At 48.9% G+C, this 27983-nt stretch overlaps 1 protein-coding gene across 1 annotated transcript in view; it reads right to left on the bottom strand.

Moving 5' to 3' along the window:
- TEX11 (testis expressed 11) overlaps window positions 1–27983 on the bottom strand; it is a 974891-nt gene that overhangs the window by 512928 nt on the left and 433980 nt on the right. The window contains exons 12-14 of the mRNA XM_029607248.1: window positions 18678–18759; window positions 17647–17725; window positions 11575–11726 (exon numbers count right to left, since the gene is read on the bottom strand). Coding sequence (XP_029463108.1) covers window positions 11575–11726; window positions 17647–17725; window positions 18678–18759 — 313 coding nt within the window. The remainder of the gene's footprint in view (window positions 1–11574; window positions 11727–17646; window positions 17726–18677; window positions 18760–27983) is intronic.

The following is a 27983-nucleotide window of genomic DNA, read 5'->3' as shown; positions in this document are numbered from 1 at the left end:
TGGAATAGCCACGAGATTCAACCTGAGACTGTGTCGGATGATGGACAAGACCCACTGATCTGACGTTACGGCTGGCCACCAGTCCGCAAAGAAACGGAGTCTGCCCCCGTCTCCTAAAGTACCTGAAGCGGTGACTGGCTTATACTCCTTCGCCCCTAGTCAAAACTACATAGCAGGGCTAGCCTGAGGCACTGGCTAAGGCCTAGGGCCCCTCTGTTGCCGAGACCTGCCCCTGGCGCTGGCCTGTTGTGGACAAGAGCGAGGGGCAGGAGGGTAGTACCTCCATGGCCTGTAGAATGACCTGTGTGGCCTTGGCCAGGAAGACCTCTTAGTAGACGCCAGCGAAGCCGAGGCACCAGTCGACAACTGCTGGAGGGTTTCATGGAGGTTCTTCAGCGGTGCACCCGCCTCCTTGTCCTTGTCACCAAACAGGTTATTCAACAATAAGAAACAACCGCCCAATGCCTATTGTAAATTCAGTATAAATACCCTGTACAGGCCACCCAGCTCACTAATCACCTTTTTATCAGAATGAATAAACTTTTTTAGAGAAAGTAAAAACTTTTATTTATTACACAAATATTATCGTATAAAGATTCCAACCAGCAATACAATCATCCAAAAACAACCCTTAATTTATCATTCATACCAACATATCCCATTCACATCTATTCCCCATTCATACATACTTTTACCCCATTCATAGATACCCCAAAAAATACATGCCCATACCTACCCCCAAATAGGCACAGCAATTTTTTAAAATACAAAATTGTAATGGATATCCTAACAATTTTTTACATCAGCAGAATATCATGAGTCCAATAAACATGTATTCAAAGTCCATCAGGGGTCGAAATCTAGGGAACAAACGTATGACTGTCGGAATACAAAAAACTTTTCAAAATAAAAATGATGTACTTAACTGAAATCTGTGTTGACGAGCCGACACTTTGTATTCTGACAGTCGTACGTTGTTCCTTAGATTTCGACCCCTGATGAAGCTGCAGTTCCTCAGCGAAACACCGGCTGCTGTCGGGTTGGCTAAACTGGTACATCGGGGTGTTTATGATTTTCAGTTGACTCAAGCAGGCTAATATTGCTGCATTAAATATTTCAAACAGCTGAATGCACATAAAAATTGTTCGGGTCACCCTCGACTATACAACTGGGACAGACGCAGAGAGAACTGAACCACAACCAGCAGGTGGCTGCCGGGTTAGTCGGAAGATATAATTGAATTGATACAAGAGATAAGCTCTTTTGAGCTATTTTGAAATTTTGGAATTTATTTTGTTTTTCAATACTGATCACAGCCATCAAGCCGCAAATGATGTGTAGACTGGACGGTTCAGGTCCTTTAGATTGAACACGTCGGCAGGCTTGCTGATGCGGTGCCTATACACCAGCTGGGTGTATTCTTGTATATTGTATCCATTATACATCCTTTTTGAGCCGCGATACTAGTAAATACATAAGAGGTGCCTTTTTTGTTTGGCTAGAACTTTTCGAACCATGTGGCCCGAATTAGAGAACACATCTCAATGGGAATGCCGCAGAAGTGGATATTTACCATCCGACATGGATTGCTGAAGGGCGAGCCGATGAAGATTGCTGGCTCCGTGGATTTCAGGAGTCATCGAGGGAGTAGACGCCCGTCTCAACTCTGATGCCTGATATGGTGGTGCAGGTATAGAGGAGACAGGTTGAGCATGGCTGGCGCAACCACGGTAGTATTTTGTGGAGGGCCACAATCCCCCACCGATGTCGGTGGGGCACGCCTTGGGAACAGTAAAGCCGATTAACAGCTCGTGAACCCGGTCCTCATCGCAGCGGCTCGATGTCTTGTGACGCCAGTGCAGAATTCTTCGGAACTTGTTCCGGTGTTTCTGGAGCACCGAGGACTGCCAATACTATGCGGAACAGTGTCGATGGCAGTGGTGATGTTGCTCGGCCCAAGCCTTGTCCAGCATCAAGAAGGATATCACCAATGCGCTGGATGGCGTCGGTGGCGGACGGTCACCGTGTCGATGACGATGCAAACCACGGTGCTCGGCCCAGTCTTTCCCCAGCGCCGAGACGGTTGCCCTCGCTGTCTTGAATGGCAACTGATGACGGACTGTCAGCATGCCTGCACTGCTCCTGGCACTATGTAGTGTCATAGGCTAATATGGGGCTTTAATAAGAACCCAAAGCATGGAGCACTGTGTTCAGGCGAGGGCATTACGTGACAGTGCTATGTCAGTATTGATGGTGTCGATGGCGGCCGAAGCGGCCTCGAGGGTATCATCAAAAATATATATGAAAAAACGTTGATGACTCGGCCAAAGCAATAATGACAGAGACAGAAGCACTGACGGCATCGGTATCTATGAGAACGATGTGGCATCGAATAATTGAAAAAAACATCGTTGGCATAGGAAAAATGATACCGGCATCAACGGAGTCGATGACTGCATCGATAGGAACATCAAATACACCGATGGAAACGACGTGGGCATTGAGGGCATCGATATATGGAGGCGGGCGGCAACAGTATCGGTGGCATGGCCACGGGCATCGACGGCATGGCCACAAGCGTCGACGGTATCGATTGGATCGACTCAGGCATCAATGGTGTCCATGGCATCGATGCCACCGACATGGGCACCGATGGCACCGACATGGGCACCGATGGAATCGATGTTGGCATGGATGCCATCAATGGAATTGACATTGGCATCCATGGAATCCATTTTGGCATGGATGGCATCGATGGAATTAACATTGGCATCGATGCCCATCGATGGAATTGACCTGGCATCGATGGAAATGTCCTGGGTATCGATGGCATCAATAAAGCAAAATTGCTTACCTTGTAATAGGTGTTATCCCAGGACAGCAGGATTTAATCCTCACATTTGGAGACGTCACTGACGGAGCCCTATCATGGAAAACTTTCTGTCAAAGTTTCTAGAAACTTTTGACTGGCATCCTGAGCCCACTGAGAATGCCCAGCATGCCATGATCCCTTGAGCAACAGGGGTCTCCCTTCAGGCTCGTTTGTAGCAATGAGCGTTAGCCAAAATTAAAATAAAATGTATCAGAGCCAACTCCGTGCGGTGGCGGGTGGGTTTTGTGAGGACTACATCCTGCTGTCCTGGGATAACACCTATTACAAGGTAAGCAATTTTGCTTTATCCCAGGACAAGCAGGATGCTAGTCCTCACATATGGGTGATTAGCAAGCTACAGACTGAGTCATCTATGTATTGGACCAACAGTGTACAACTTGTGCAACAGGCACAACAACTGGTGTACTGTTGGGAAAAATGAGGCAGCTTGAAATCACGAAAGGTTGGATGTGGAAGGAGTTGGATCATGCTGGAAACAAGTTCTTTAAGACAGATTGTCCATAGGCTGAATCTTGTCGTCCTTCCTTGTCGAGACAGTAGTGAGCCGCAAAGGTGTGAAGAGAACTCCATGTTGCGGCTTTACATATGTCAGTTATTGGTACTGAACGATAGTGTGCTACTGAGGTTGATATCGCTCTTACTGAGTGAGTCTTTTCTCGCCCCTGGAGAGGAAGGCCTGCTTTTTCATAACAAAATTGTATACAATCTGCAAGCCAATTAGATAGAGTTTGCTTGCCCACCGCTTTTCCTGGTTTGTTTTTATCAAAAGCAGAAAGAGCTGGGTGGATTTCCTATGGGCTGCAGTGCGATCTAAGTAGCATGCGAGCGCACGCTTACAGTCTAAGGTGTGTAAAGCCCTCGCTCCTTGGTGAGAGTGCAGTTTTGGGAAGAAAGTAGGCAAGATGATGGATTGATTCAAGTGGAATTCCGTAACTACCTTGGGGGAAATTTTGGGTGTGTCCGGAGTACCACCTGGTCATGGAGGAATTTTGTGTAGGGGGAGTATGTAACAAGTGCTTGTAACTCGCTAACCCTTCTTGCAGATGTGATGGCTATTAAGAAGATAGTCTTCCAAGTGAGAAATTTAGCTTCACAGGAATCCATGGGTTCAAAAGGAGAACGCATGAGCCTCGTTAATACTACATTAAGGTCTCATTCCGTGACTGGTGGTCGGTGTGGAGGTTTAAGTTGAATTAAACCTCTCATAAATCTACTAACGAGGGGTTGCACTGATATTGGTGCATCTCCGACGGTATTCTGATAAGCTGAGATTGCACTTAAATGTACTCTAACAGATGAGGTCTGGAGACCAGAGTCTGAGAGATGCCATAGATAGTCTAATAAAGATGATGTAGTACAGGAAAAAGGGTCAATACAGTTTTGTGTGCACCACATGGTAAACCTTTTCCATTTAGCACGATAGTTCTTTCGTGTGGAGGGTTTACGTGAAGCTACAAGCATTTGAGAGACATTAGTTGAAAGATTGAGAGGTTGTAGAATCAAGCTTTCAACATCCATGCTGTGAGGGATAGGGATTGAAGGTTGGGTTGACGCAACCTGCCCTGATCCTGAGTTATGAGAGTGGGCGCTGTGCCCAGGCGAATTGGGTCTCTGATTGAGAGATCAAGGAGTATTGGAAACCATACTTGTCGAGGCCAATATGGGGCTATGAGTATCATGGACCCTTTGTCCTGTTGTAGCTTCACTAGAGTTTTGGTTATTAGCGGTATCGGGGGATACGCATATAGAAGGCCTGAATTCCAGTGGCGAGCAAAGGCGTCCCTGGGTAAGCGATTTCTCTGCTTGTGCAGGGAGCAAAAGTTGTCCACTTTGTAATTCAGTTGTGATGCAAAGAGGTCTACTGTTGGTTGACCCCAACACTGAAAGATCTTGGTCGCTACTACTGGATCCAGAGACCACTGTTGAGGTTGGAACTGACGACTGAGGCGATCCGCCACTGCGTTGTGAATGCCTGCCAGATAAGTGGCCCAAAGAAACATTGAGTGCGTTAGGGCCCAGTTTCAAATCTGTGCTGCTTCTTTTTTTTTTTTAAATTTATTATTTATTCAATTTTTCAATACTTACACCAAAGTAAATATTATACAGTGTGTAGAACCAATAAACAATTTCAAGCAAATAAATCATTTATACAAAGTAAATTAAAGCTATCTACTGTTCCAAGAAATCCTTGGGGGAATCTTATATAGGTGGTACTATTACAAGAAAACAATATAATAAGCACTAATGGTTCGTCGCATGAATATAGCAAAAATCATTATTAGCTCTGATGCACAACAGATATCTATGGGTTAGCAGGCTCTAGAAATTTCTGCAATTGATTTGGTTCTATAAAAATGTACTTTGCATCCTGATGTCTAATGATACATTTACTTGGGTACCTCAGGCTAAAACTGGCCCCCCTCGCAATTACTCCTGTCCTTAAAGACAGAAATTTCTTTCGCCTTTCTTGGGTTATGCGAGAAATATCTGGAAATATCCAGATCTTATTTCCATAATATAACTGAACGATTACGCATAATCCTCTTCATAATCATATCTCTATCAGTGGGAAAAGTACATGACAGAAATAATGTCATTCTATTCTTAACTACAGATTCCAAAGATAATTCCAATATTTGAGTCAAATTAAGTTGGTTTTCTTGATTTTCTTGATTCTCTTCCTCTTGGCCCAAATTGTCTTTACGCCTCCCTCCTTTTTCTGGTAAATAATAGACTCTAGAAATTACTGGGAGTCCTTCCGATGGGATTTTTAATATTTTTATCATGTAGTCTTTAAGCATTTCATACGCTGAAATTTCCCTAATAAAGGGGAAATTCAGTATACGTAAGTTTAGGAACTTTGTTTGATTTTCAATATTTTCCATTTTTTTCAAGTTGATATTTTCAACCCTTAGAATCTCAGTTTGAATAGTCTCCATTTTCTTCACTCGATTTTTCATCTGTTGCATCTTAGTAGTTTGAATATTGATTTCTTTTTCTATACTTAAAAACTTGTTGTTTGATTCAAGTGTTATCATGGTCAAATTCAGTATTGCATTTTCCAATCCTTTCATAACTTGCCACAGGGAGTCCATCGTTATAAACTTTGGCTTCTCCATTGGTACAAACTTTTCCAGCATTAGTTTCTGAGCCCGCTTTTCCCCTCCTGCTGTGCTCCCTTTCACCACCTCCTCTAAAGATTTTACTTCCAATTCCACGCTGCTCTTGGGTAAGTCACTCATTTTTATTGTATTTAAATCAGCTTCAATCCCGAAAGAAGAATATAGTCTTTGAGGACTTACCCTAGTTGACGCAGCGTCGGGTGGCACTGGAGATGGAGGGGTTATCGGAGCACCGGGACTAAGCGTGATCTCGTTGGCCTGCAGAGCCGAAATCCGCCCTATATCGTCTTCTGCTGCGGCCTCCTCCACCGGCGTTTCTCTTGCTACCGCGGTAGCGAAGAACGTCTCAATCCTTGTCTGGCCATTCTCAGCAACCGGCGATGATGTGGCGGTAATCTCTCTGAGTTTGGCCTTTCGTTTTGAATGCGGCATCGTTGAGGAAATTTCTTTCAAAGAAACGAGGAGAGAGCGACTTCACCTTCTGCTTCAGGCGGCGGCCATCTTAGATTCCCCCAAAGCTGTGCTGCTTCTTGACAAAGGAGATACGAGCTCGTACCTCCCTGCTTGTTTATGTACCACATGGCTACTGTGTTGTCTGTTTGTATGAGAATAGTCTTGTGGGAAAGGCAGTCCTTGAACGCATGCAGTGCATAATGTATAGCTTGAAGCTCTAAGAAATTTATCTGAAATGTAGCTTCAAGTTTTGTCCAAGTACCTTGCGTCTGCAGATGTCCAATATGTGCTCCCCACCCAAAGGTGGATGAATCTGTAGTTAACGTCACTTGTGAAATCAGTTGTTGGAAAGGTAGGCCTGTGACGAAGTTGTCCATGTTTGTCCACCATAGGAGCGAGGACTGTAGTTGCTGAGTTACTTGAACTGGACAAGACAGTGGTTGAATGGCTTGTATCCATTGGTTTCTGAGTGTCCATTGAGTAACTCTCATGGCTAATCTGGCCATAGGAGTGACGTGAACTGTGGAAGCCATGTGACCCAAAAGAGTGAGACATTGATGAGCTGTTACTTGCGTGCATGCGCGGAGAGAGCCTGCTAATGAGGCGAGTGTCTGTGCACAGTCTTTTGGAAGGAAAGCTTTTGACGTTATGGTGTTTAATTCTGCTCCGATGAATTGCAACAGGTGAGATGGTATGGAGTGGGATTTCTGGTAGCTGATGAGGAATCCCAACGAATGGAGTAGATTTATTGTGAGCTTGAGAGAGTTGAGAGCTCCTTGTCTTGTTTGGCTCCTGATGAGCCAATTGTCCAGGTAAGGAAAAACGTGCATGCCTTCCTTGTGCAAGTGGGCAGCTGCCACTACCAGGCACTTTGTGAACACTCGAGGTGCTGAGGCAAGACCGAATGGTAGCACCTTGTACTGGAAATATTGACTTCCTACTAGGAATCGCAGATACTTGCGATGAGGAGGGAATATTGGAATGTGAGCGTAAGCGTCTTGAAGATCCAGAGAACAGAGCCAATCGCCTTTTTGAAGTAGAGGTAGCATGGTGCCCAATGATACCATCCTGAATTTTTCTTTTTTCAGGTATTTGTTGAGTTTCCAGAGGTCCAATATGGGACGTAGGCCTCCTGTTTTCTTTGGAATGAGGAAGTAATGGGAGCAGAATCCTCTGCCCTGCTGAGGCCGGGGAACTGGTTCCACGGCCCTGGCTCTCAGAAGGGTGGATAATTCTTTTTGTAAGAGTGTGGATTGATTGTTTACTGTCCAAGACGAGGTGGTGGAGTATCGTTTGGTACAGTGAGAAAGTCCAGGTGGTACCCTTGAGATGTTATCGAGAGTACCCATTGGTCTGTAGTGATGTGCAATCAATTGTGATGGAAGAAAGTGATCTGACCTCCTACTGGCAAATTTGGGGTCGGATTGGCAGGTAGGCTTCTGTTCCCTGGTGAGATTTCAAAAACCCGAAGTCAGGCCTGTTTGCGGAGGGAGTTGAGCTCTAGGTGCTCTTGGTTGTCGGGCCTACGGTCTTTGTGCTGGCCTAGATGACCTTCCATGGGTAGGAGGTGGATAGTATCTCTGTGGTCTAGAATATGGCCATTTTGAATCCTTTCTTGGGAGTCTTCATGAGGATGTTTGGGACTCCAGAGGAGCAGAGGAGAGTTGCCGCAAAGTTTGCGAATGTTCCTTCAACTAGGAAACTGACTCACACACTTTATCTCCAAAGAGATTGTCCCCTGCACAAGGAAGATCAGCAAGTTTCTCTTGTATTTCTGGTCTCAGGTCGGAGGCCTTGAGCCAGGCCCATCTGCGGGCACTTATGCCAGTGGCAGACATTCTAGATGAAGTCTCGAAGCTATCATTAGCTGCACGAACTTCATATTTCCCAGCCTCCAAGCTCTTATGGATGATACTATTGAAGGAATCTTGAAATTGTTGAGAAAGAGATTCCAATAGTTCCTGAATTTGTTTCCACAAATTACGCTGATATTGCATCATATAGAGTTGGTAGGACACAATTCTGGATACTAGCATGGATCCCTGAAACATTTTTCTGCCGATGGTGTCCAAAAACCTGTTGTCTTTCCCAGGAGGATTTGATGAATGAGATTTAATTCTTTTTTACCTCTTTTGCGCTGATTCTACTACTACCGATTGATGGGGTAGTTGAGTTTTTTGGAAGCCTGGGATATGCTGGACTAGGTAGGTAGCATCAGTTCATTCATTCACCGGTGGTATGGGTCAGGGATGCTCCCATAGCCTGTGTTTTAAGTCTACTAGGACTTCGTGAACTGGAATCGCCAGGACTTCTTTAGGTGGGTCCACGAATTGTAATACCTCCAGAATCTTCTGTCTAGTATCTTCTTCAGATTCCAGCTGAAAAGGGATAGTATCATCCATGTCTTTGATGAAATTTGAGAAAGAAAGGTCCTCCGGAGGGGATTTCCTTCTTTCCTCTGGAGGAGAAGGTTCTGAGAGGTCTTCCTCCAAGGAAGAGTCAGAATTTGGATCCTCCCAAGTGTCCGATGAGCATGGACGAGGAGGAGTCGATGGAAGAGGAAGAGATGGCATCAACGGCATCGAGGGTTTCTCCAGTGGTTTCAATGGAAATAGTGGTGAAAACAATGGCCGAGGACGTGAGATTCCTGATGGACCTGGAGTAGGTTCAGGTATCGGTACTTCCTTCGCTATTTCATCTTCCATCAGTCTTGGCGCTGGGACATCGGGTGATTGCACCAGGATGGCACCGATGAGTGTGTCCAATTTCGCTAAAATTGGCGCGAAAAAGGACATATCCGGCATCGGTTGAACTGTAACCGGTGATGGACTCTGTGACGGCATCGCAATGGGCACCGGTGACGGGAGTGGAACCGGTGCCGGCGATGGAGCTGGCATCGATGGTGGAACCGTGATTGGTGCTGGCATCAGAGGCATGTCACGGAGTGTGTCTCGAACTGCCTGGTGGATGTAGCCATCCAGTTCCACCCTAATAGCTGGTGAAACCAGAGCAGCTACGGGGGGGAGGCAGTGAAAGTGATACCAGTACCTCCGCAGGGCCCTGTGGAGGTACGGTTCCCGGCATCGATATCGGTGGGGATCGCCTAGGAGTCGAAGGCCTCGGTGGACATAGAGAGTCCTCTCTCCGAGGTTTCTTCAGAGTTGATTCAAGACTTGTCGATGGAACTCCGATTATCGGATCCAATTCAGGATCGTGAGGCCTCCGGTGTCGATGACGGTGTTTCTGTCGATGTTCGATGCCTTTTTCGATGATAGATGTATACTTTATCGATGATCTTGAAGGGGTCGGTGAAGGCCGATCACTTGCTTCATCTGGTCTACGCTTTGTTTTGAGGACAACTTTCCTAATCGCTCCAGCCGGAGACGACTGTGTGGAAGTTGAGGCCGACGGCATTAGTTGAAGATGGAATAAATGTTCCATTTTCTCCATGCACAGTCTTCTGCCTTTCGGCGTCATCTCGGCGCATCTCGGACACGTCGAAACGTCATTTCCCTCGCCGAGACAAAGTACATACTCAATGTGTGGGTCCGTGATGGACATAGTGCGGGAACAATTCAGGCACTTTTTAAAACCCGTAGCCATAGCAAAGGCCGGACAGCCGTCGACGACCTTATGACTCGGTTTAGCCATAATGGAACCGACCAGAAAAATTTAAAGACTTACCAACGGTGGAAAAAAGGGAGACCCCTACAGCGCTTTAAAGTTTTTCCAAATTTTTTAAACTTTTTTATGTAGTGAAAATTCACCACACAGGACTCCTTTAACCGCGAGGCTAACAGCTTTGTGGAAAAAAGAAGACTGAAGGGAGACCCTGTGGCTCGAGGGATCATGGCATGCTGGGCATGCTCAGTGGGCTCAGGATGCCAGTCAAAAGTTTCTAGAAACTTTGACAGAAAGTTTTCCGTGATAGAGCTCCGTCAGTGACATCACCCATATGTGAGGACTAGCATCCTGCTTGTCCTGGGATAAAATAAAGGATGGCATTGATGGAAATAACCCTGGCATCGATGGAAGTGCCCTGAGCGATGGTGGCATCGACCCGGGCATGGATGGCACCAACGAGACAAGGTATGCGTCGATGGCATCCATCCGGGCAATGATGGCACCGATGAAACCCAAGGAAAAATCAGTGCCATGGATGAAAAACATGGACGGCACTGATAGAAACGATGCAGGGACCAATGGCATCAGTGTATTGTGGGGGGAGGGGTACCAATGGCATCTAAGAGTCCAGGACGGTCTGAAGGGGGTACCGACGGTAACGATGGGGGCATCGACTGTGCGAGGGTACCGAGGAAATTGAAGGACTGAATCGACAGGGGCCCTGGCGGCAACGGAAACCGTGGAAGTCCCTGTCCCACTAGCGCTAATAACTAGGCAGGGTGTCACAGAGGGACAGTCGCAGGCTATGTGTGGCTAACTAAAAACAGAGGGAGAGGGAAGGCCGCAGTCGATTGGCAGGCCAGGTAGGTGACAGGAACCGATCAAAAAAACAGGGCATAGTACTCACCGAGCGTTGAATAAACGTATGCGAAGGGAGACCCGTGCAGGGAAAAGTGTTAGAATTTCTCACAGAGCTCCTAACCGCTATGCTTTCTGCAGAGCAGAAAAAGAAGACTGAGGGAGACACCTGTGGCTCACAGGGATAGTTGCAGGCTGAGCATGCCCAGTGCACTCAGTGTGCCAGTGTCAATCAAAGCTTTGTAGAAACTTTGACAGAAAAGTTTTCCGTACAGGACTCCATCCTGTGATGTCACCCATATGTGAGGACTACCATCCTGCTTATCCTGTGAGAAAGAAGGAAACAGAGGTGCTGAAGCTTTTTGTTTTGTAGTGGAAATCTTGGTTTATTTTGCTCCTCCAAACTGAGGCAATTCAATAGTACTGACTGTTGGAAGAATGTAATGGAAGGTAATGAAAGGTTAAGCCTTAGAAGGGGCATCTCTTTCATTTCTCAGGCAGTAGGGTATCTGAGTTCAACCAGGTGAGAGCATCCTCAGGAGAAGGAAGATATAAACCTCACTGTAACTAAGTACTAAAGAACTATGTTATAGTCAACAGATGAAAGCAGTCACCACATATGACCTGTAATGAGGCCCTCAATCTTCTGCTTGGCGAGAAGCTCCTTCCCTCGCTGTAACAAGAGTTCAATGTGCAGCACTGCAGCCTTCCCCCCATCTGGTGATGACTCAAAACGTTCACAGACTGTCTTCAGGAACTGGAACCCTTCAGATTCCCTAATCATATAAACTGACAATTACTCATTCCTGCAATTAGTGCTGCATGCTACACATTCCAGATAAATAAGATTGCCTTTCCAGAAATAGAGTTTATAATACCTTTCCATTACAGATTGAATGGAGGAATAGGGATTTACCTAGCATAATGAGAGTTTGTAAAAGCATTAGCCATTGGATTGTCAGTTAGGAACTGTTCTAACATGGGAGTATGTAACACAAATATTCTAGGAAGAAAAAAAGCAAAGTGGGATAGCACAAATGATAAGATCATGTGTCTCTTAAAATACTTTGAAGCAAAGGAAAATTAGTTTCTTACCTGATAATTTTCGTTCCTGTAGTACCAAGGATCAGTCCAGGACACCTGGGTTGTGATTCCGCACCAGTAGATGGAGACAGACTAAAACTTGTGGGCGGAGCCATATATGCCCCTGTGCCAGTCACAGCCCCTCAGTCATACGTAATGTCAAAGTAGAAAACACAACCAGAGAACTAAAACCAAAACTAGCTATAAACCGCTAATAGAACGGGGAAAGAAACACCCCTTCAGGAAACGTACTCTCCCACCGAGAGAGCGAAACAAGCGGGCAAGATTAACCCAGAATAGTGAGCGGACTCTCCGTTACTTCAGCGTAGCACTGCGGGCGGGATCCTGGACTGATCCTTGGTACTACAGGAATGAAAATTATCAGGTAAGAAACTAATTTTCCTTTCCCTGTACGTACCAGGATCAGTCCAGGACACCTGGGATGTACCAGAGCCAACTTACCGAGGGTGGGAAGCAGAGAGTCCCGCTCGGAGTACCCTCTCTCCAAATCTCCCGGAATCGGTAGCCCGGACATCCAACCGGTAATACCGGATAAAGGTATGCAACGACTTCCAGGTAGCCGCCCTGCAAATCTCTTGAGGCTACACCTGAGAAGCTTCCGCCCAAGACGCAGCTGGAGAGCGAGTCGAGGGAGCCCGAAGACCCACGGGAAGTGGTTTACCCCCGCACCAAGTACGCCGAACCAATGGCCTCCTTGAGCCAACGGGCAATCGTCGTGCGGGACGCTGCAACTCCTTTTTTTGGACCAGAAAACAAAACAAAGAGATGATCTGTGACCCGAAATGGATAAGTGACCTCCAGACAGCGAAGGAGGGATCTCCGCACGTCAAACTTCCGTAACTCCCACGCTTCTGGATCAGAGGGCACCCCGACCGCGAAAGCGGACAGCTCAACCGATTGAAAAACATGGAAGGCCGACACCCCTTTCGGCAGGAAGGAAGGAACCGTCCGCAATGGAAGGCCGACACCCCTTTCGGCACGAAGGAAGGAACCGTCCGCAAATAAACTCCGGAATCGGAAATACGCAAGAAGGGTTCCCTACAGGACAAAGCCTGTAACTCCGAAACACGCCGTGCTGAAGCAATCGCCACCAAGAACACCGTCTTTAACGTGAGAACCTGAATATTTAAGCGGTTCAAGGGTTCAAACAGCGCCGCGCATAAAGCGGAGAGAACCGAATGCAGGATCCAAGCCGGACAGGGGAGACGCAATGGAGGACGAAGGTGCTTAGCTCCCCGAAGGAAACGGGAGATATCCGGGTGAAGAGCCAGGAAAGTACCACGGACCTTACCTCGCAAACAACCAATCGCCGCCACTTGGACCCGTAGAGAACTGCAAGCCAGACCTTTGGCAAGACCTGCCTGGAGGAACGCCAGAATGTCGGAGACAGAAGCCGCAGTAGGGACCACCCCACGCTGCACGCACCATTCCTCAAAATCCACCCAGACACGGACATAAGCCAGGGACGTCACCTGTTTCCTGGAACGTAGCAACGTGGCTACCACCGCATCTGAGTAACCTTTTCTCTTCAGCCGATTCCTCGCAAAACCATGCCGCGAGACAGAAGTGATCCGCATTCTCCAAACAGACGGGGCCCCGATGGAGTAGACCCGCCATTCCCTGGAGCTGAAGGGGTGCCGCCACTGTGAGCTGGACGAAGTCTGCGAACCATGGCCGGCGCGGTCACTCCGATGCCACCAGGATCACGTTGGCTGGGTGCAACTCTATGCGCCGCAGAATCTTGCCGATCGGCCACGGGGGAACCACATACAGCAGAACATCCGTCAGCCCGGGGAGCGCCAACGCATCGACGCCTTCTGCCCCCCTTTCTCGACTTCGACTGAAACATCGCGGAGCCTTCGCGTTGTGCCACATGTCCATCAGATCCATGTGGGGCACTCCCTATGTTTCGCAAATGAGAAGAAACGCTTCGTCCGCCAGCTCCCACTCTCCGGGATCCAGGCGATGCCGGCTGAGAAAAAAATCCGCCTGAACGTTGTCGACTCCTGCACTGTGAGAGGCTGCTATGTTGCTGAGATGTAGCCCTGACCAGGCCATCAAGCGCTGAGCCTCCTCCGCCACCTGTGGGCTCCTTGTCCCGCCCTGGCGGTTGATGTAGGCCACGGTGGTCGCGTTGTCCGACAACACTCGGACCGCCCTTCCCCGCACTACCGGTAGGAAGGCTTGCAGAGCCAGACGGACCGCTCTGGTCTCTAGTCTGTTGATAGACCACTGGGCTAGCGACACTGACCATAGGCCTTGGACCGAGGTCCCTAGGCAGACCGCTCCCCCACTGGAGAGACTGGCCTCCGTGGTCACCACCGTCCCATTGGGCACCAGAAGAGACATTCCAGAGGACAGATGACTGGAATCCAGCCACCAGAGCAGGCTGGACCTCGCGAGTCCCCCTAGTGGAAGCGGTAAAATGGAACTCCTCTGAAACCGGCGCCCAGCAAGATAGTAAAGACGACGGTAAAGGCCGCAGATGAGCGAACGCCCAGGAAACCAGCGCAAGTGTGGAAGCCATAGAGCCCAGGACCGTAAGGCAGTCGCAGACCCGCGGCCGGCGGAGAGACAAAAAGCGCCTTACTTGAGCTGGCAGCTCTTATCTCCATTCATGTGACAGGAACACCAAGCCCTGCGACGTGTCGACAACGGCTCCCAGATATTCCAAGGTCTGCGAGGGTGTCCGAAGACTCTTGTTGAAGTTGACCACCCATCCTAGGGACTGCCAAGGTGTAGGACCCTGGCCAACTGACAACCGACATTGATCCTCGGGCTTCGCCCGAATCCACCAATCGTCCAGGGAAGGATGGACCAGGAGACCTTACTGGCACAGCCGCGCCGCCACCGTGACCATCACCTTCGTGAATGTACGGGGGCCGTCGCGAGACCAACCGGGAGCGCTTGAAACTGGCAATGCCGTCCTAGAACGCAGAACCTGACGAAGTGCAGGAACGACGGCTGCATGCCTATGTGAAGATACGCCTCCACGAGATCTAGGGAGACCAGAAACTCGCCGGGCCGCCCCGCAGCCATTACCGACCGAATCGACTCCATTGTGAAGTGATAAACGGGAAGGCATTGGTTCACTCCACCAAGATCCAGAATAGAGCTGTCCGTGCCGCCTGTCTTGGGGACGACGAAGTAAATGGAGTAACGGCCCCTGCCGTGTGGTTGACCGGAACGGAGGAGGCAGCCGAGTCTGATCACGCGGAGGACCCACTGGTCTGACGTTACACCGGCCCATCTCTCTACAACCGAAATCAACCGCGCCCCGACGTTGGGAACGGCGTGCTGTGGCTGCGGTGAGAGAGCGAGAGGCCGATCATCTTTTATTGTGAAGCTTAGGACTCCTGCGCTCGCCGGGGCTCCCTCGTTTCCCCCCGAAAAGACTGCTGCTGCCATGGCGGGTCCTGGGAGGAAGAAGCCCTATACGACTGACCAGGAGACTGTTGAGGACGCGACGTCCTGGGATCACGAAAGCGGGACCTAGCCGAAAACGAATACCGCGCCCTGAATTTATCCTCGGGCCTCGGGAAATCATTCGATCTCCGGCAAGGGAGAGAGCTTACCCATAGCGTTCGTGACCTAGAGGTGCAAAACCGGAGTATCCTATTCACGATAGAGCAGGGCTGACACAGAGAGGTGAAAAGGAATGAAGCCCAGCCGAGACTACCCCCAGCGGGGTGGCGATGCCCCACCCCTCCAGGATGGCGGGAATCAGGGGCCATCTCCTTCCTGATGAAGAGGCGGATTAAGCTCGAGTAATCCCCTTCCGAAGGCAGTGTCTGCCCCGCCGCCCCCTGCGGCGGCGTGCCATCCCCCTCAGCCCCCCTGGGAGGCGGGGAGGACACCTTGGAAATCTGCGGACCCGACGATTCCGATGTAGACCTCTCCCCCAGCCCCCCTCGGAGGAGGGGAAGGCACCGAGGAAATACCGGATCCGACGAGACAGAGGCAGGGTCCGTGCCCAAGCTAGGCGGTAGGGCCCCCCTTGGCGGTAGGGCCCCCAACGGGCGTTTGGCTATGAATCGGCCAGCCGCGATCCGCGGCCGAGTACGCGTCCGGTCCAAACTGATAGGCCTCTCCGACCCCCCCGCCTGGCCAGAAGGTCACTTGTGGGCTCTGCGTGCCTTCAAGGCCCTAAGCCAGGCCACAAGAAAACCAGGGCAAAGAGTGTTTCTCCCCCAGCCCTCCCCCCCACCGCCTCCGATGGCAAACAGACCGCGGAGTCGGCCGCTGGGGGGGGGGGAAGGGGAGGAGGGGGGGGAATGGAAACAAGGGAAACCCTGGGACCTGCCGCGCTCGGTGTCGCGCTCGATGGTGGCCCCAAGATGGCAGACGTTCCCACCAATTTCGCGCGAGAGGTCGGCGTCTTTTTTTTTTTTTTTTTAATCTTTTCCCGCGGCAGACAGGAACTGCCTGGGGAAGGCTGCCGGACGGTCCCCGACCGCAACCGCGAGAGGCTGCCGCCGACCAAGCACCTCCCCGAAGTCAGGCCGCCGATCCTGCGCCCCCCCTTACCGCCGCCTGAGGAAACCGCGCTCGCTAGAGGCGCGCGGCGCTGGAGCCGCAAGTCGAGCAGGCCGACCCAAGCGGCCTGCTCGGAAGAGAGCACTCCCCACGCTTCGACGAAAACGGCAAGTAAAAGGAGAGAAGGTGAGAGGGAGAGAGGGAAAAACGCCGAAACGACCGCTGCAGCAAAGACCCCGGCACACTGAAAAGAAAACTGCACCTTTTTTTTTTTTTTTTAAACCGAGCTGTCCCTCGCAGCGGTCCGGCGGTCCAACCGGGGCGAGAGAACCGAGCCGCAGGCCCTGCACTGCGAACCCCGAGGCATGCCGACGAACGCGGGAAAACGGAGGCGCGCCGAACAAAATCACCACACGGGAAAAAAAAAATTTAAAATAACTAAACGGCGCGATTCGGCGACCTCCCCCCTGCTGGCGACGCCCCCCCACCGACCGAAACGGAGCGGCAACGCCAGGCAACGGAGAGCCGCAAGAAATAAAAGTAAAACTTTTTTTTTTTTTTTTACACAAAAAAACGCGCTGTCCCTGGTTCTGAAAGCCCTATTTCCTGCAGGGGTGAGTGAACCAGGCTCCCTGGTGTCACCCCTGACGCTGCCACTAGCTCAGCCGGGTCCTCAACCCTGGCAGCGGCCTCAACCGGGGGAGGGTAGTCCCCTCAGGACCTCTCAACCCCCCTGGGAGGCAGGGCACCCGGGACTAAGGATTAAAACAAACCCCAATTTAACATAAAACAACTAGGCCTAACAAAAACTAGCCCAAAAATCAAACCTGACTAACCACCAGAATCAGGTCAGGCAGGGCTGTGACTGGACCTGCACCATCTACTGGAGACAGAGTAAGACAGAGGGGCTGTGACTGGCACAGGGGCATATATGGCTCCGCCCACAAGTTTTAGTCTGTCTCCATCTACTGGTGCGGAGTCACAACCCAGGTGTCCTGGACTGATCCTGGTACGTACAGGGAACAGCAAAACAGGCATGAGGTACATCACATCTTCTTAATTACAGCTGACTGCATATCCTTTATTAGAAAAGATATGTTGATATTTTTCCTGTACCTGCCATGTTCCAGGAGCAGTTTAGAGGTGTTCAGGCAAAAATCTAAGGAGACCTCATGATGACTGAGTTCTGCAATAGCTAAAAAGTAAGATACAATTTTATTGATGATTCAGCAGAATGATGCTTTTGCCACTGCTACACCCATTCCACAATCATTTTAAAAACAAATACAGTAAAGCTGACATTCAGCTGGCTCTGTGTGGGAAAAGTTAAGTGGACTAACTTGTCCAGGTAATTTTAGGCCTGCAATCTAGCCAATCAGAGTTATCTAGGTAAAATTGGTCAGTCAGCAATGAATATGAGCACTGACTGGCCAAATTTCAACTGCACCCCAAGAATTCCCCCATTGCCACCTCCTTTTGTCCAGCTAAATATTATTCAGGCAACAATTTCTTTACTTACACATTAACTCCTAATGTAGTAAGACAATGGTATGTTAATAACTGGGAACTTAAAAAAGAATGCTAACACAAAAATGAGCACATAAAAACATGCTTAACGTACATAAAACACAATTTTTGTTAATTAACCATTTTTTTGTGCAGAAAACCTGATTTGTGCACTAAACATGTTATGCACATAAGTCCTAAATACAGGACCCTTACACCAAGAACTCCAGGCTTAATCCCATAGACTAACACAAACCTCAGAAACTTTATTCCACCTATGCCCAGGAGTTAAATTTCCAGCATTAAGAAAACACGAGTTAAAGCTACACACCTCTCTGCATTTGCAAGGAATAGCTAATGCATTGATTAATATAGGATTTGCAGAGTGCAAATTTGTGTGCACAGTTTTACTCAAACTTGAACACACATATATTGTGTGCTAAACTCTTTGTTAAATCAGGAATAAGTTGTACACACAAAACTGTGTGCACAGTGAAGTGTACCTTTTTACACTGAGGTCAGAGCTAGCTGGACATACTCTTTGAATATCAATCCCTTTATGGTAATTGCATAACATGAATTATTAAAAACAAACTTTGCATATTATCAGCTTTATTGAAGAAATGTTATTACTTGGGTACCTTCACTGATGGCATCATCAGATGCTTCACTTTTTAGCAGGATTTTCATTTTCAAAAACAATCCAGCTGGATGCAAATTCTCCTGCAAAGAAAAAAGTAGTGTTGGGAAAACATGCACTTTGCTATAGAGATCCAAAGGCATCTCTTCAAGTTATAGTGGAGTTCCCTGTATGTACCCGGATCAGTCCAGACACCTGGGTTTTGCCTCCGCACCAGTAGATGGAGACAGAGGCTGGGGGTGGCACCCTACTATATGTGGCTCAGCCACATATAGTAGGGTGCCACCCCCAGCCTCTCAGTCTTACTCTGTCTCCAGCAGATGGTGCAGGTGCAAAGCCACAGCCTCTGGGATCCCCGGGGGGGGGGGGGGGGGGGGGGTGAAAAGGATTTTGTATGGTTGTTTAAGTTAGTTAGTCAGGATCCTGAGTTTAAAAAAAAAAAAAAATCAAAGAGCGAAGAGAAGACAGTCCCTCGTTGTGGGAGCCTCCCAGGAGGGTGGAAGGTTCTGAGGGGACCATCCCCCCTGGTCGAGGCCGCTGCTAAGGGTCGAAGACCAGGCCTCTCTGGTTAAGAACATAAGAAAATGCCATACTGGGTCAGACCAAGGGTCCATCAAGCCCAGCATCCTGTTTCCAATAGTGGCCAATCCAGGCCATAAGAACCTGGCAAGTACCCAAAAACTAAGTCTATTCCATGTAACCATTGCTAATGGCAGTGGCTATTCTCTAAGTGAACTTAATAGCAGGTAATGGACTTCTCCTCCAAGAACTTATCCAATCCTTTTTTAAACACAGCTATACTAACTGCACGAACCACATTCTCTGGCAACAAATTCCAGAGTTTAATTGTGTGTTGAGTAAAAAAGAACTTTCTCCGATTAGTTTTAAATGTGCCCCATGCTAACTTCATGGAGTGCCCCCTAGTCTTTCTACTATCCGAAAGAGTAAATAACCGATTCACATCTACCCGTTCTAGACCTCTCATGATTTTAAACACCTCTATCATATTCCCCCTCAGTCGTCTCTTCTCCAAGCTGAAAAGTCCTAACCTCTTTAGTCTTTCCTCATAGGGGAGTTGTTCCATTCCCCTTATCATTTTGGTAGCCCTTCTCTGTACCTTCTCCATCGCAATTATATCTTTTTTGAGATGCGGCGACCAGAATTGTACACAGTATTCAAGGTGCGGTCTCACCATGGAGCGATACAGAGGCATTATGACATTTTCCGTTTTATTCATCATTCCTTTTCTAATAATTCCCAACATTCTGTTTGCTTTTTTGACTGCCGCAGCACACTGCACCGACGATTTCAATGTGTTATCCACTATGACACCTAGATCTCTTTCTTGGGTTGTAGCACCTAATATGGAACCCAACATTGTGTAATTATAGCATGGGTTATTTTTCCCTATATGCATCACCTTGCACTTATCCACATTAAATTTCATCTGCCATTTGGATGCCCAATTTTCCAGTCTCACAAGGTCTTCCTGCAATTTATCACAATCTGCTTGTGATTTAACTACTCTGAACAATTTTGTGTCATCTGCAAATTTGATTATCTCACTCGTTGTATTTCTTTCCAGATCATTTATAAATATATTGAACAGTAAGGGTCCCAATACAGATCCCTGAGTCACTCCACTGTCCACTCCCTTCCACTGAGAAAATTGCCCATTTAATCCTACTCTCCGTTTCCTGTCTTTTAGCCAGTTTGCAATCCACGAAAGGACATCGCCACCTATCCCATGACTTTTTTCTTTTCCTAGAAGCCTCTCATGAGGAACTTTGTCAAACACCTTCTGAAAATCCAAGTATACTATATCTACCGGTTCGCCTTTATCCACATGTTTATTAACTCCTTCAAAAAAGTGAAGCAGATTTGTGAGGCAAGACTTGCCCTGGGTAAAGCCATGCTGACTTTGTTCCATTAAACCATGTCTTTCTATATGTTCTGTGATTTTATTTATTTATTTATTTAATATATATTTGTATACCGGACTTCACGAATAGAATTCACATCAGGTCGGTTTACATGGAACTTAGGGGAAAAAAAAAAAACAAGAGTAACCAAAAAACAAGAAGGCTGAATTAAGCAAAGTTACATAAAACAAGGGCATAGAACTTGGGGGCTAAAGTAGCCAGGAAGAAAGGTAGAGCGGAAATTAGCAACAAATAAATAATATATAACTGGTTATGAGATTAGAAATTATCTCATTCCTTAAGCTGAGTCCGAAGTGTCATTTTGACTAGGGGAAGGCTTGGAGGAAAAGCCACGTCTTCAGTTGTCTTCGAAAGGTATGAAGGCAAGGTTCCAGTCTTAGGTCAGTCGGAAGTCTGTTCCAGAGGACAGGGCCTGCTGTGGAGAAGTTTTGATGTTTTTGATGTTTAGAACACTTTCCACTATTTTGATGTTTAGAATTTTGATTTTGATGTTTAGAACACTTTCCACTATTTTTCCTGGCACTGAAGTCAAGCTAACCGGTCTGTAGTTTCCCGGATCGGCTCTGGAGCCCTTTTTAAATATTGGGGTTACATTTGCTATCCTCCAGTCTTCAGGTACAATGGATGATTTTAATGATAAGTTATAAATTTTTACTAATAGGTCTGAAATTTCATTGTTTAGTTCCTTCAGAACTCTGGGGTGTATACCATCCGGTCCAGGTGATTTACTACTCTTCAGTTTGTCAATCAGGCCTACCTGGTTAGCAGCGTCGGGGATGACACTGGGGAGCCCGGTTCCCTCACCCCTACTGGAGCAGGAGCCCAGCACCAGGGACAGCGACGACAAGTAAAAAAAAAAATAAAAAATTAATTTACAGTTTATTTTGAGACTAGCGCGCCGACTCTCCGCTACTTTGCTAGACTTTCGTTTGGTTTGGGGGTTGACCGGCGGAGGGTGCAGATGCCTCGGGGGTCTTCGTGCCGCGTGTGCGGCTCGGCGTGCGCGCGCTTATCGTGCTATGGTGTCTGCTCTAATTGCGTGCCTGGCGGTAAGGGGCCGTCTGATTCCGGTCGGGGGGGGGCGTTCTCGATGGCCGCGTTAGCTGGCGCACGAGGGGCAGAGTGACGCGGACAGTGCAGAGCCGTTCCCGCTTAATGCGGGAATGGTGGCCATTTTAGAATCCTTTCGGGAGTCCACGCAGGTGGCATTGGTGGATGGCCCAATGCCTCCCGTGCTTTCTCCACAGCAGCGACCATCCCGGGAGGGGGGGGCACCCCCGGGGGGGCTGCCTCTCTTTTACCAGAGGATAGCCATGGGAGGCATCCTCCTCAGCGGAGTCATCTCTTTCATCTGATTTTGTGCTGCTGCTGAAAAAAGTCCTAAAACACAAAGTTTTGAAAAAGAAGGCAGGGAAGAAGTTGCCTACTGGGGGACCAGGGCTGCAGCCGAAGTCCCGGAAGAGGCGGACAAGAGAGAGGTCCTGGAGGGACTCGGACCCACCAAAAGATAAGCGGCCATTACGGTACGTCCCTCAGGACTCGGACACGGAGTCCACGTCTCAGGATGAGACGGATCTGCTCACAAGACCTCTGGGGGGGCCGATGAGGCGGATGGAGAGGCGCCGGCCCAGCCCGGTACCAGTAAGGGAACTCCTGCGGTGGAAGGTGACGTTCCGAAAGTGATTCGACTCTTTAAAAAGGAAGAATTGGCTCTGCTCATTCCGGCCATACTTCAGGAGCTCAGCTTGGAGGTCCCACCAGTGGAGTCCCGACCGGGGGCCAAAATGGACCCGGTTTTATTGGGCCTCAGTGGCCCGACAGTAGCTTTTCCATTCCACTATTCGGTGACGGACATTCTGTTCCAGGAATGGGACACCCCTGAATTGGGTCTGAAGGTGAGTAAGGCCATGGACAAACTCTATCCGCTTCCAGAGGACGCGTTTGAGCTCCTTCGCCTCCCTAGAGTGGACGCAGCGATGTCGGCCGTGACAAAGAGGTTGACGATTCCAGTCACGGGGACCACAGCCCTCAAGGACGTACAGGATAGGAAGCTGGAGCTCCAACTTAAGAAGGTTTTTGAAGTTTCTGCTCTGGGTGCCCGCGCAGCAATATGTAGTAACTTTGCCCTGAGAGCGGGTCTGCGCTGGGCTCAGCAGCTTCAGGCCAATGAGGATCTCTCGGAAGAAGAAGCTGCTCAGGCGAATCGTTTGGAGGCAGTGATTGCTTACAGCGCTGATGCATGGATCTGGCACGTCGGCCAAATCCATGGTGTCTGTGGTTTCCATGCGCCATCTCCTTTGGCTTCGGAATTGGGTGGCGGATGGCTCTTCTAAGGCCTACCTTGGCTCCCTTCCATTCAAGGGGAAGTTGTTGTTTGGCAAACAGTTGGATGATCAGATGCAGTCTCTCGGGGAGAGCAAGGCTTTTAAGTTGCCTGAGGACAGGTCTAGGCCTCGGAGTTCCTTCTCCAGCAGGACCCGGTTCCGGGGGAACAGGAGGGCCCATCCAACGGCGTCTTAGCATACAAGCTCATCGCGTCAGCCGGCGTGGCCTCAGTCCTTTCGCGGCAGAAGATTTGGGAAGCAGGGTGATCCCCCATTGGGAACAGGGGCTAAGACTTCCCAATGAAAATCGTTTGGTCCATTCCGCGCGACACATTTCTCTCCCGGTGCCAAATGTGGGAGCCAGACTGGCGCTATTTGTCAAGGAATGGGCCAAGATAACGTCGGACCAGTGGGTCCTCACCGTGATAAGTCAAGGTTACGCTTTAGATTTTGTACAGATTCCTACAGGCAAGTTTCTTGTCTCACCTTGCAAGCACCCAGAAAAGCAAAGGGCGGTGCAGGACACTCTACAGCGCCTGGAGGACTTGGGAGCAATCACCCCCGTGCCTCCCGGGCAACAGCCCAAGGGCCTATACTCCATTTACTTCATTGTACCCAAGAAGGAGGGAACATTCAGACCAATATTGGACTTGAGGAGGGTCAACAGGTGTCTACGGATTCTGCACTTCAAAATGGAGACGATTCAGTCGGTGGTCGCCTCAGTTCGGCCAGGCGAATTCCTGACCTTGTTGGATCTCACGGAAGCGTACCTACACATAGGCATTCAGCCGTTCTATCAGAGGTTTCTCAGGTTCTGCATCCTGGGCAGGCACTATCAATTCAGAGCTCTTCCTTTCGGCCTTGCCACCGCTCCTCGCACTTTCACCAAGGTAATGGTGGTGGTGGCGGCACAGCTCCTGAGAGAGGGGTTCCTGGTGCATCCCTACCTGGACGATTGGTTGATTCTGGCGAAGTCCGAGATTCAGTGTCAGCAGGCGGTCACCAGGGTCCTTCAGCTCTTACGCGCTCTTGGATGGGTGGTCAATCTTGCCAAGAGTCGTCTGACCCCTACTCAGTCATTGGAATTTCTGGGAGCGTTGTTCAACACACGGCAGGGCAAAGTGTTTCTCACCAAGGAGTGAGAGGTCAAGCTACAGTGTCAAGTGAGGCGACTATTGTCCCTCCAGATGCCTTGGGTGCGGGATTACTTGCAGGTCCTGGGCTCCATGGTGTCCACGCTAGCTTTGGTGCCCTGGGCTTTCGCTCATCTACGTCCTTTGCAATCAGCATTACTGTCCTGCTGGAAGCCGGTGTCAGAACAATTCCATCTGCAGCTTCCGCTCACGGAACAGGCGAGAGCCAGTCTCCACTGGTGGCTGGTGTCGGATCATTTGATGGGTGGAGTGTCCCTGGTCACACCCAACTGGATGGTGGTCACCACGGACGCCAGTCTCTCTGGCTGGGGAGCGGTCTGTCTTGGACGTTCGGTGCAGGGGCAGTGGTCAGGGGCACAATCTCAGTGGTCCATCAATCGCTTGGAGACCAGGGCGGTGGTTCTGGCGCTGCAATCCTTCCTTCCGCTGATTCGAGGGAAGGCGGTCAGAGTATTGTCGGACAATGCAACTACCGTGGCGTACATCAATCGCCAGGGCGGGACAAGGAGTCAGCTAGTGGTGACGGAGGCGCGCCGCTTGATGAGCTGGGCAGAGCGGAATCTCAGCAGCATTGCGGCGTCTCACATCGCCGGGGAAGACAATGTTCAGGCGGACTTCCTCAGTCGACATCATCTAGACTCCGGAGAATGGGAGCTAGCGGAGGAAGCATTTCAACTCATCTGCGAAAGGTGGGGCACGCCTCACATGGACCTGATGGCCACCTTTCAGAACGCAAAAGCTCCGCGATTTTACAGCCGGCGGAGAGAAAGGGGGGCCGAAGGGGTCGATGCGTTAGTGCTTCCATGGCCCACAAACGTGTTACTGTACGTGTTCCCTCCTTGGCCCCTGATAGGCAAGGTACTTTGACGAATAGAACAGCATCCGACGGACGTGATTCTGGTGACGCCGGAATGGCTGCGGCGACCGTGGTTCGTGGATCTCCTCCACCTGGTGGTTGACCCGCCCCTTCGTTTTCGGGAGTCCACGGCTCTCCTTCATCAAGGCCCTGCCTGTTTGGAGGCAGCGGTTCACTTCTGTCTCGCGGCATGGCTTTCGAAAGGCAACGCTTGAAGAATAAAGGGTATTCTGATCCGGTGGTAGCCACGTTGTTAAGGTCTAGGAAACAGTCTACGTCTCTAGCCTACGTCCGGGTCTGGTCGGTGTTTGAGGATTGGTGTAGGGTTTGCCGTGTCGATCCTATGAGAGCTTCAGTGTCCGATGTCCTAGCCTTCCTTCAGGCTGGTCTTTTTAAAGGTCTTTCTTGTAGTACTCTTCGGGTCCAGGTGGCAGTGCTTGGTTGTCTTAGAGGTAAGGTACATGGGGTGTCCTTGGCTTTACATCTAGATGTCGCTCGTTTTCTTCGGGGGGCTAAGCATTTACATCCTCCGTTACGCCACTCTTGTCCTTCCTGGAACCTCAATTGGGTGCTTATGGCCTTATGTTCGTCGCCTTTTGAGCCTATTAAGCGGGTGACGCTCAAGGATCTCACCCTAAAGGTGGTGTTCCTCATCGTGATTACTTCGGCTAGGTGAGTATCTGAATTACAAGCTCTGTCATGCAGGGAGCCGTTCTTACGGATCTCGGATTCAGTGGTATCTTTGTGGATGGTTCCTTCCTTTCTGCCTAAGGTGGTATCGGCTTTTCACTTGAATAGGTCGATTGAACTTCCCTCCTTTCCTGAAGGGGAGCAGACGGATCCTGGGGTGAGAGGTTTACGGAAGCTAGATGTTCGCAGGGCTCTCATTCGATATCTTGAGGTTACGAATCCCTTTCGCGTCTCTGACCATCTATTTGTCTTGTGTACTGGTCCCAAGAGAGGAGTGCGGCTTCCAAAACCACGATCGCTCGCTGGCTCAAGGAGGCCATTGGTTCTGCATACTTGCTGCGGGGGCATCCGGTTCCCGTGGGCCTTCAAGCTCATTCGACGCAATCGCAGGCCGCTTCTTGGGCGGAATCTTCGCAAGTCTTGCCTCAGGAAATTTGTAGGGCGGCTACTTGGAAGTCATTGCATACTTTTGCAAGACATTACCGCTTAGATGTTCAGGCCACAGCTTCAGGTGGTTTTGGTGAGGGAGTGCTCCGAGCGGGACTCTCTGGTTCCCACCCTAAGTAAGTTGGCTCTGGTACATCCCAGGTGTCTGGACTGATCCGGGTACATACAGGAAAAGGAAAATTAGTTTCTTACCTGATAATTTTCGTTCCTGTAGTACTACGAATCAGTCCAGGGACCCGCCCGTGTCTGTGTGTGTGTGAATTCTGAAGTAACGGAGAGTCCGCTCGTGGATTCCTTTCTTCCTGGATATTCGTTGTTTTTGTATCATTCACTCCTTTGGTTCTGGGAGTTTTGTTTGAATTTGGCCTTGTTTTGGGTTAAGCATAGCTAGGTAGTTTGGTTGTGTGTTCCATGCTGCTTTGACATTACGTAAGACTGAGAGGCTGGGGGTGGCACCCTGCTATAAGTGGCTGAGCCAGTCAAATCTTGCTCTGTCTCCATCTGCTGGTGCAGAGGCAAAACCCAGGTGTCTGGACTGATCCGTGGTACTACAGGAACAAAAATTATCAGGTAAGAAACTAATTTTCCTTTGCTTATTGCTAAAAGTGTCAGGCAGGCATGTGTATTAACAGGCCGATTCAGTAAAAGTCGCGGGAGAACAGGGGAGCGCCCACTCTCCCAGCTCGCACACAGGCCACTCTCCTGTGAGCGCGATTCAGTATTTAAATGAGGGCCTGCGGTAAAAAGAGGTGCTAGGGCACTAGCGCATCCCTAGCGCCTCTTTTTTGACAGGAGCGGCGGCTGTCAGCCGATGCTCAATTTTGCCAGCATTGGTTCTCAAACCCGCTGACAGCCACAGGTTCGGAAACCGGAAGCCGCAAAATTGAGCATCTGGTTTTCAACCCGCGAGTTGATTTTACTTTTTGTTTTTTAATTATTTTTTACTTTGGGACCTCTGACTTAATATCGCATTGATATTAAGTCGGAGGTTGTACAGAAAAGCAGTAAAAATTGCTTTTCTGTACACTTTCCCAGTGCCGGCAGAAATTAACGCCTACCTTTGGGTAGGCGCTAATTTATGAAAGTAAAATGTGCGGCTTGGCTGCACATTTTACTTAGTGAATCGTGAATTTTACTTAGTGAATTTTACTTAGTGAATCGTGAATTTTACTTAGTGAATCGTGCGGGAGTAACTAATAGGGCCATCAACATGCATTTGCATCAACATGCATTTGCGTCGAAAATGCGCGTCCAAAGGCGGGTTAACAGTGCGCTCCACTGGAGCGCAATGTACTGTATCGGCCTGTAAGAAGGTTGGTTTCTGAAGAACATCTATGGCAAGCAAACAAGCTAGCGAGCAAGATACGTTTTATGATATACCACTATAGAGCTGCTAAAAAACCAGAAGTTTAAGATGCATATCAGGAGGGTTGTGATTTCATGACAAGTACTCCAAGAAGGTTTTTGCTGAATGGATGAAAATTTGTATATGAAAAAAGAAAGATTTTATTTGCATAAGAAAAAAAAATTGAAGTGGCTGTTTTAATTAGAGCAAAGCAGTACTTGTCTCTTTTTTGAGTTTTAACTATAAAATGGTTATTACCCAGTTAAAACAGTACCTGACACCAGATTTCGGTTTAAATATTGTATCCCTACCTGTTTATTTAAATTAAATAAAAACAAGTCTGAAGCATTGGCATATCCTAGCACACTTCAGGAACAATGGGTGGAAGAATTTCCCTTGAAATGGGCGGAGGGGTCTTGTCGTTATTTAGGAATTTTTGTTTCATTGAATTTGGACTGATTATATACTCTTAACATTTCCCCACTGCTCACGCTTACTAAAGATAAATTAAGGGCATGGCACGCTTTGCCATTATCCCTGAGTGGCCG

Source organism: Rhinatrema bivittatum, chromosome 6 (genome assembly GCF_901001135.1).
Source record: "Rhinatrema bivittatum chromosome 6, aRhiBiv1.1, whole genome shotgun sequence".
Classification (NCBI taxonomy): domain Eukaryota; kingdom Metazoa; phylum Chordata; class Amphibia; order Gymnophiona; family Rhinatrematidae; genus Rhinatrema; species Rhinatrema bivittatum.
The sequence above is the reverse complement of the archived record's forward strand: the minus strand, read 5'-3'. Positions and strand labels throughout refer to the sequence as shown.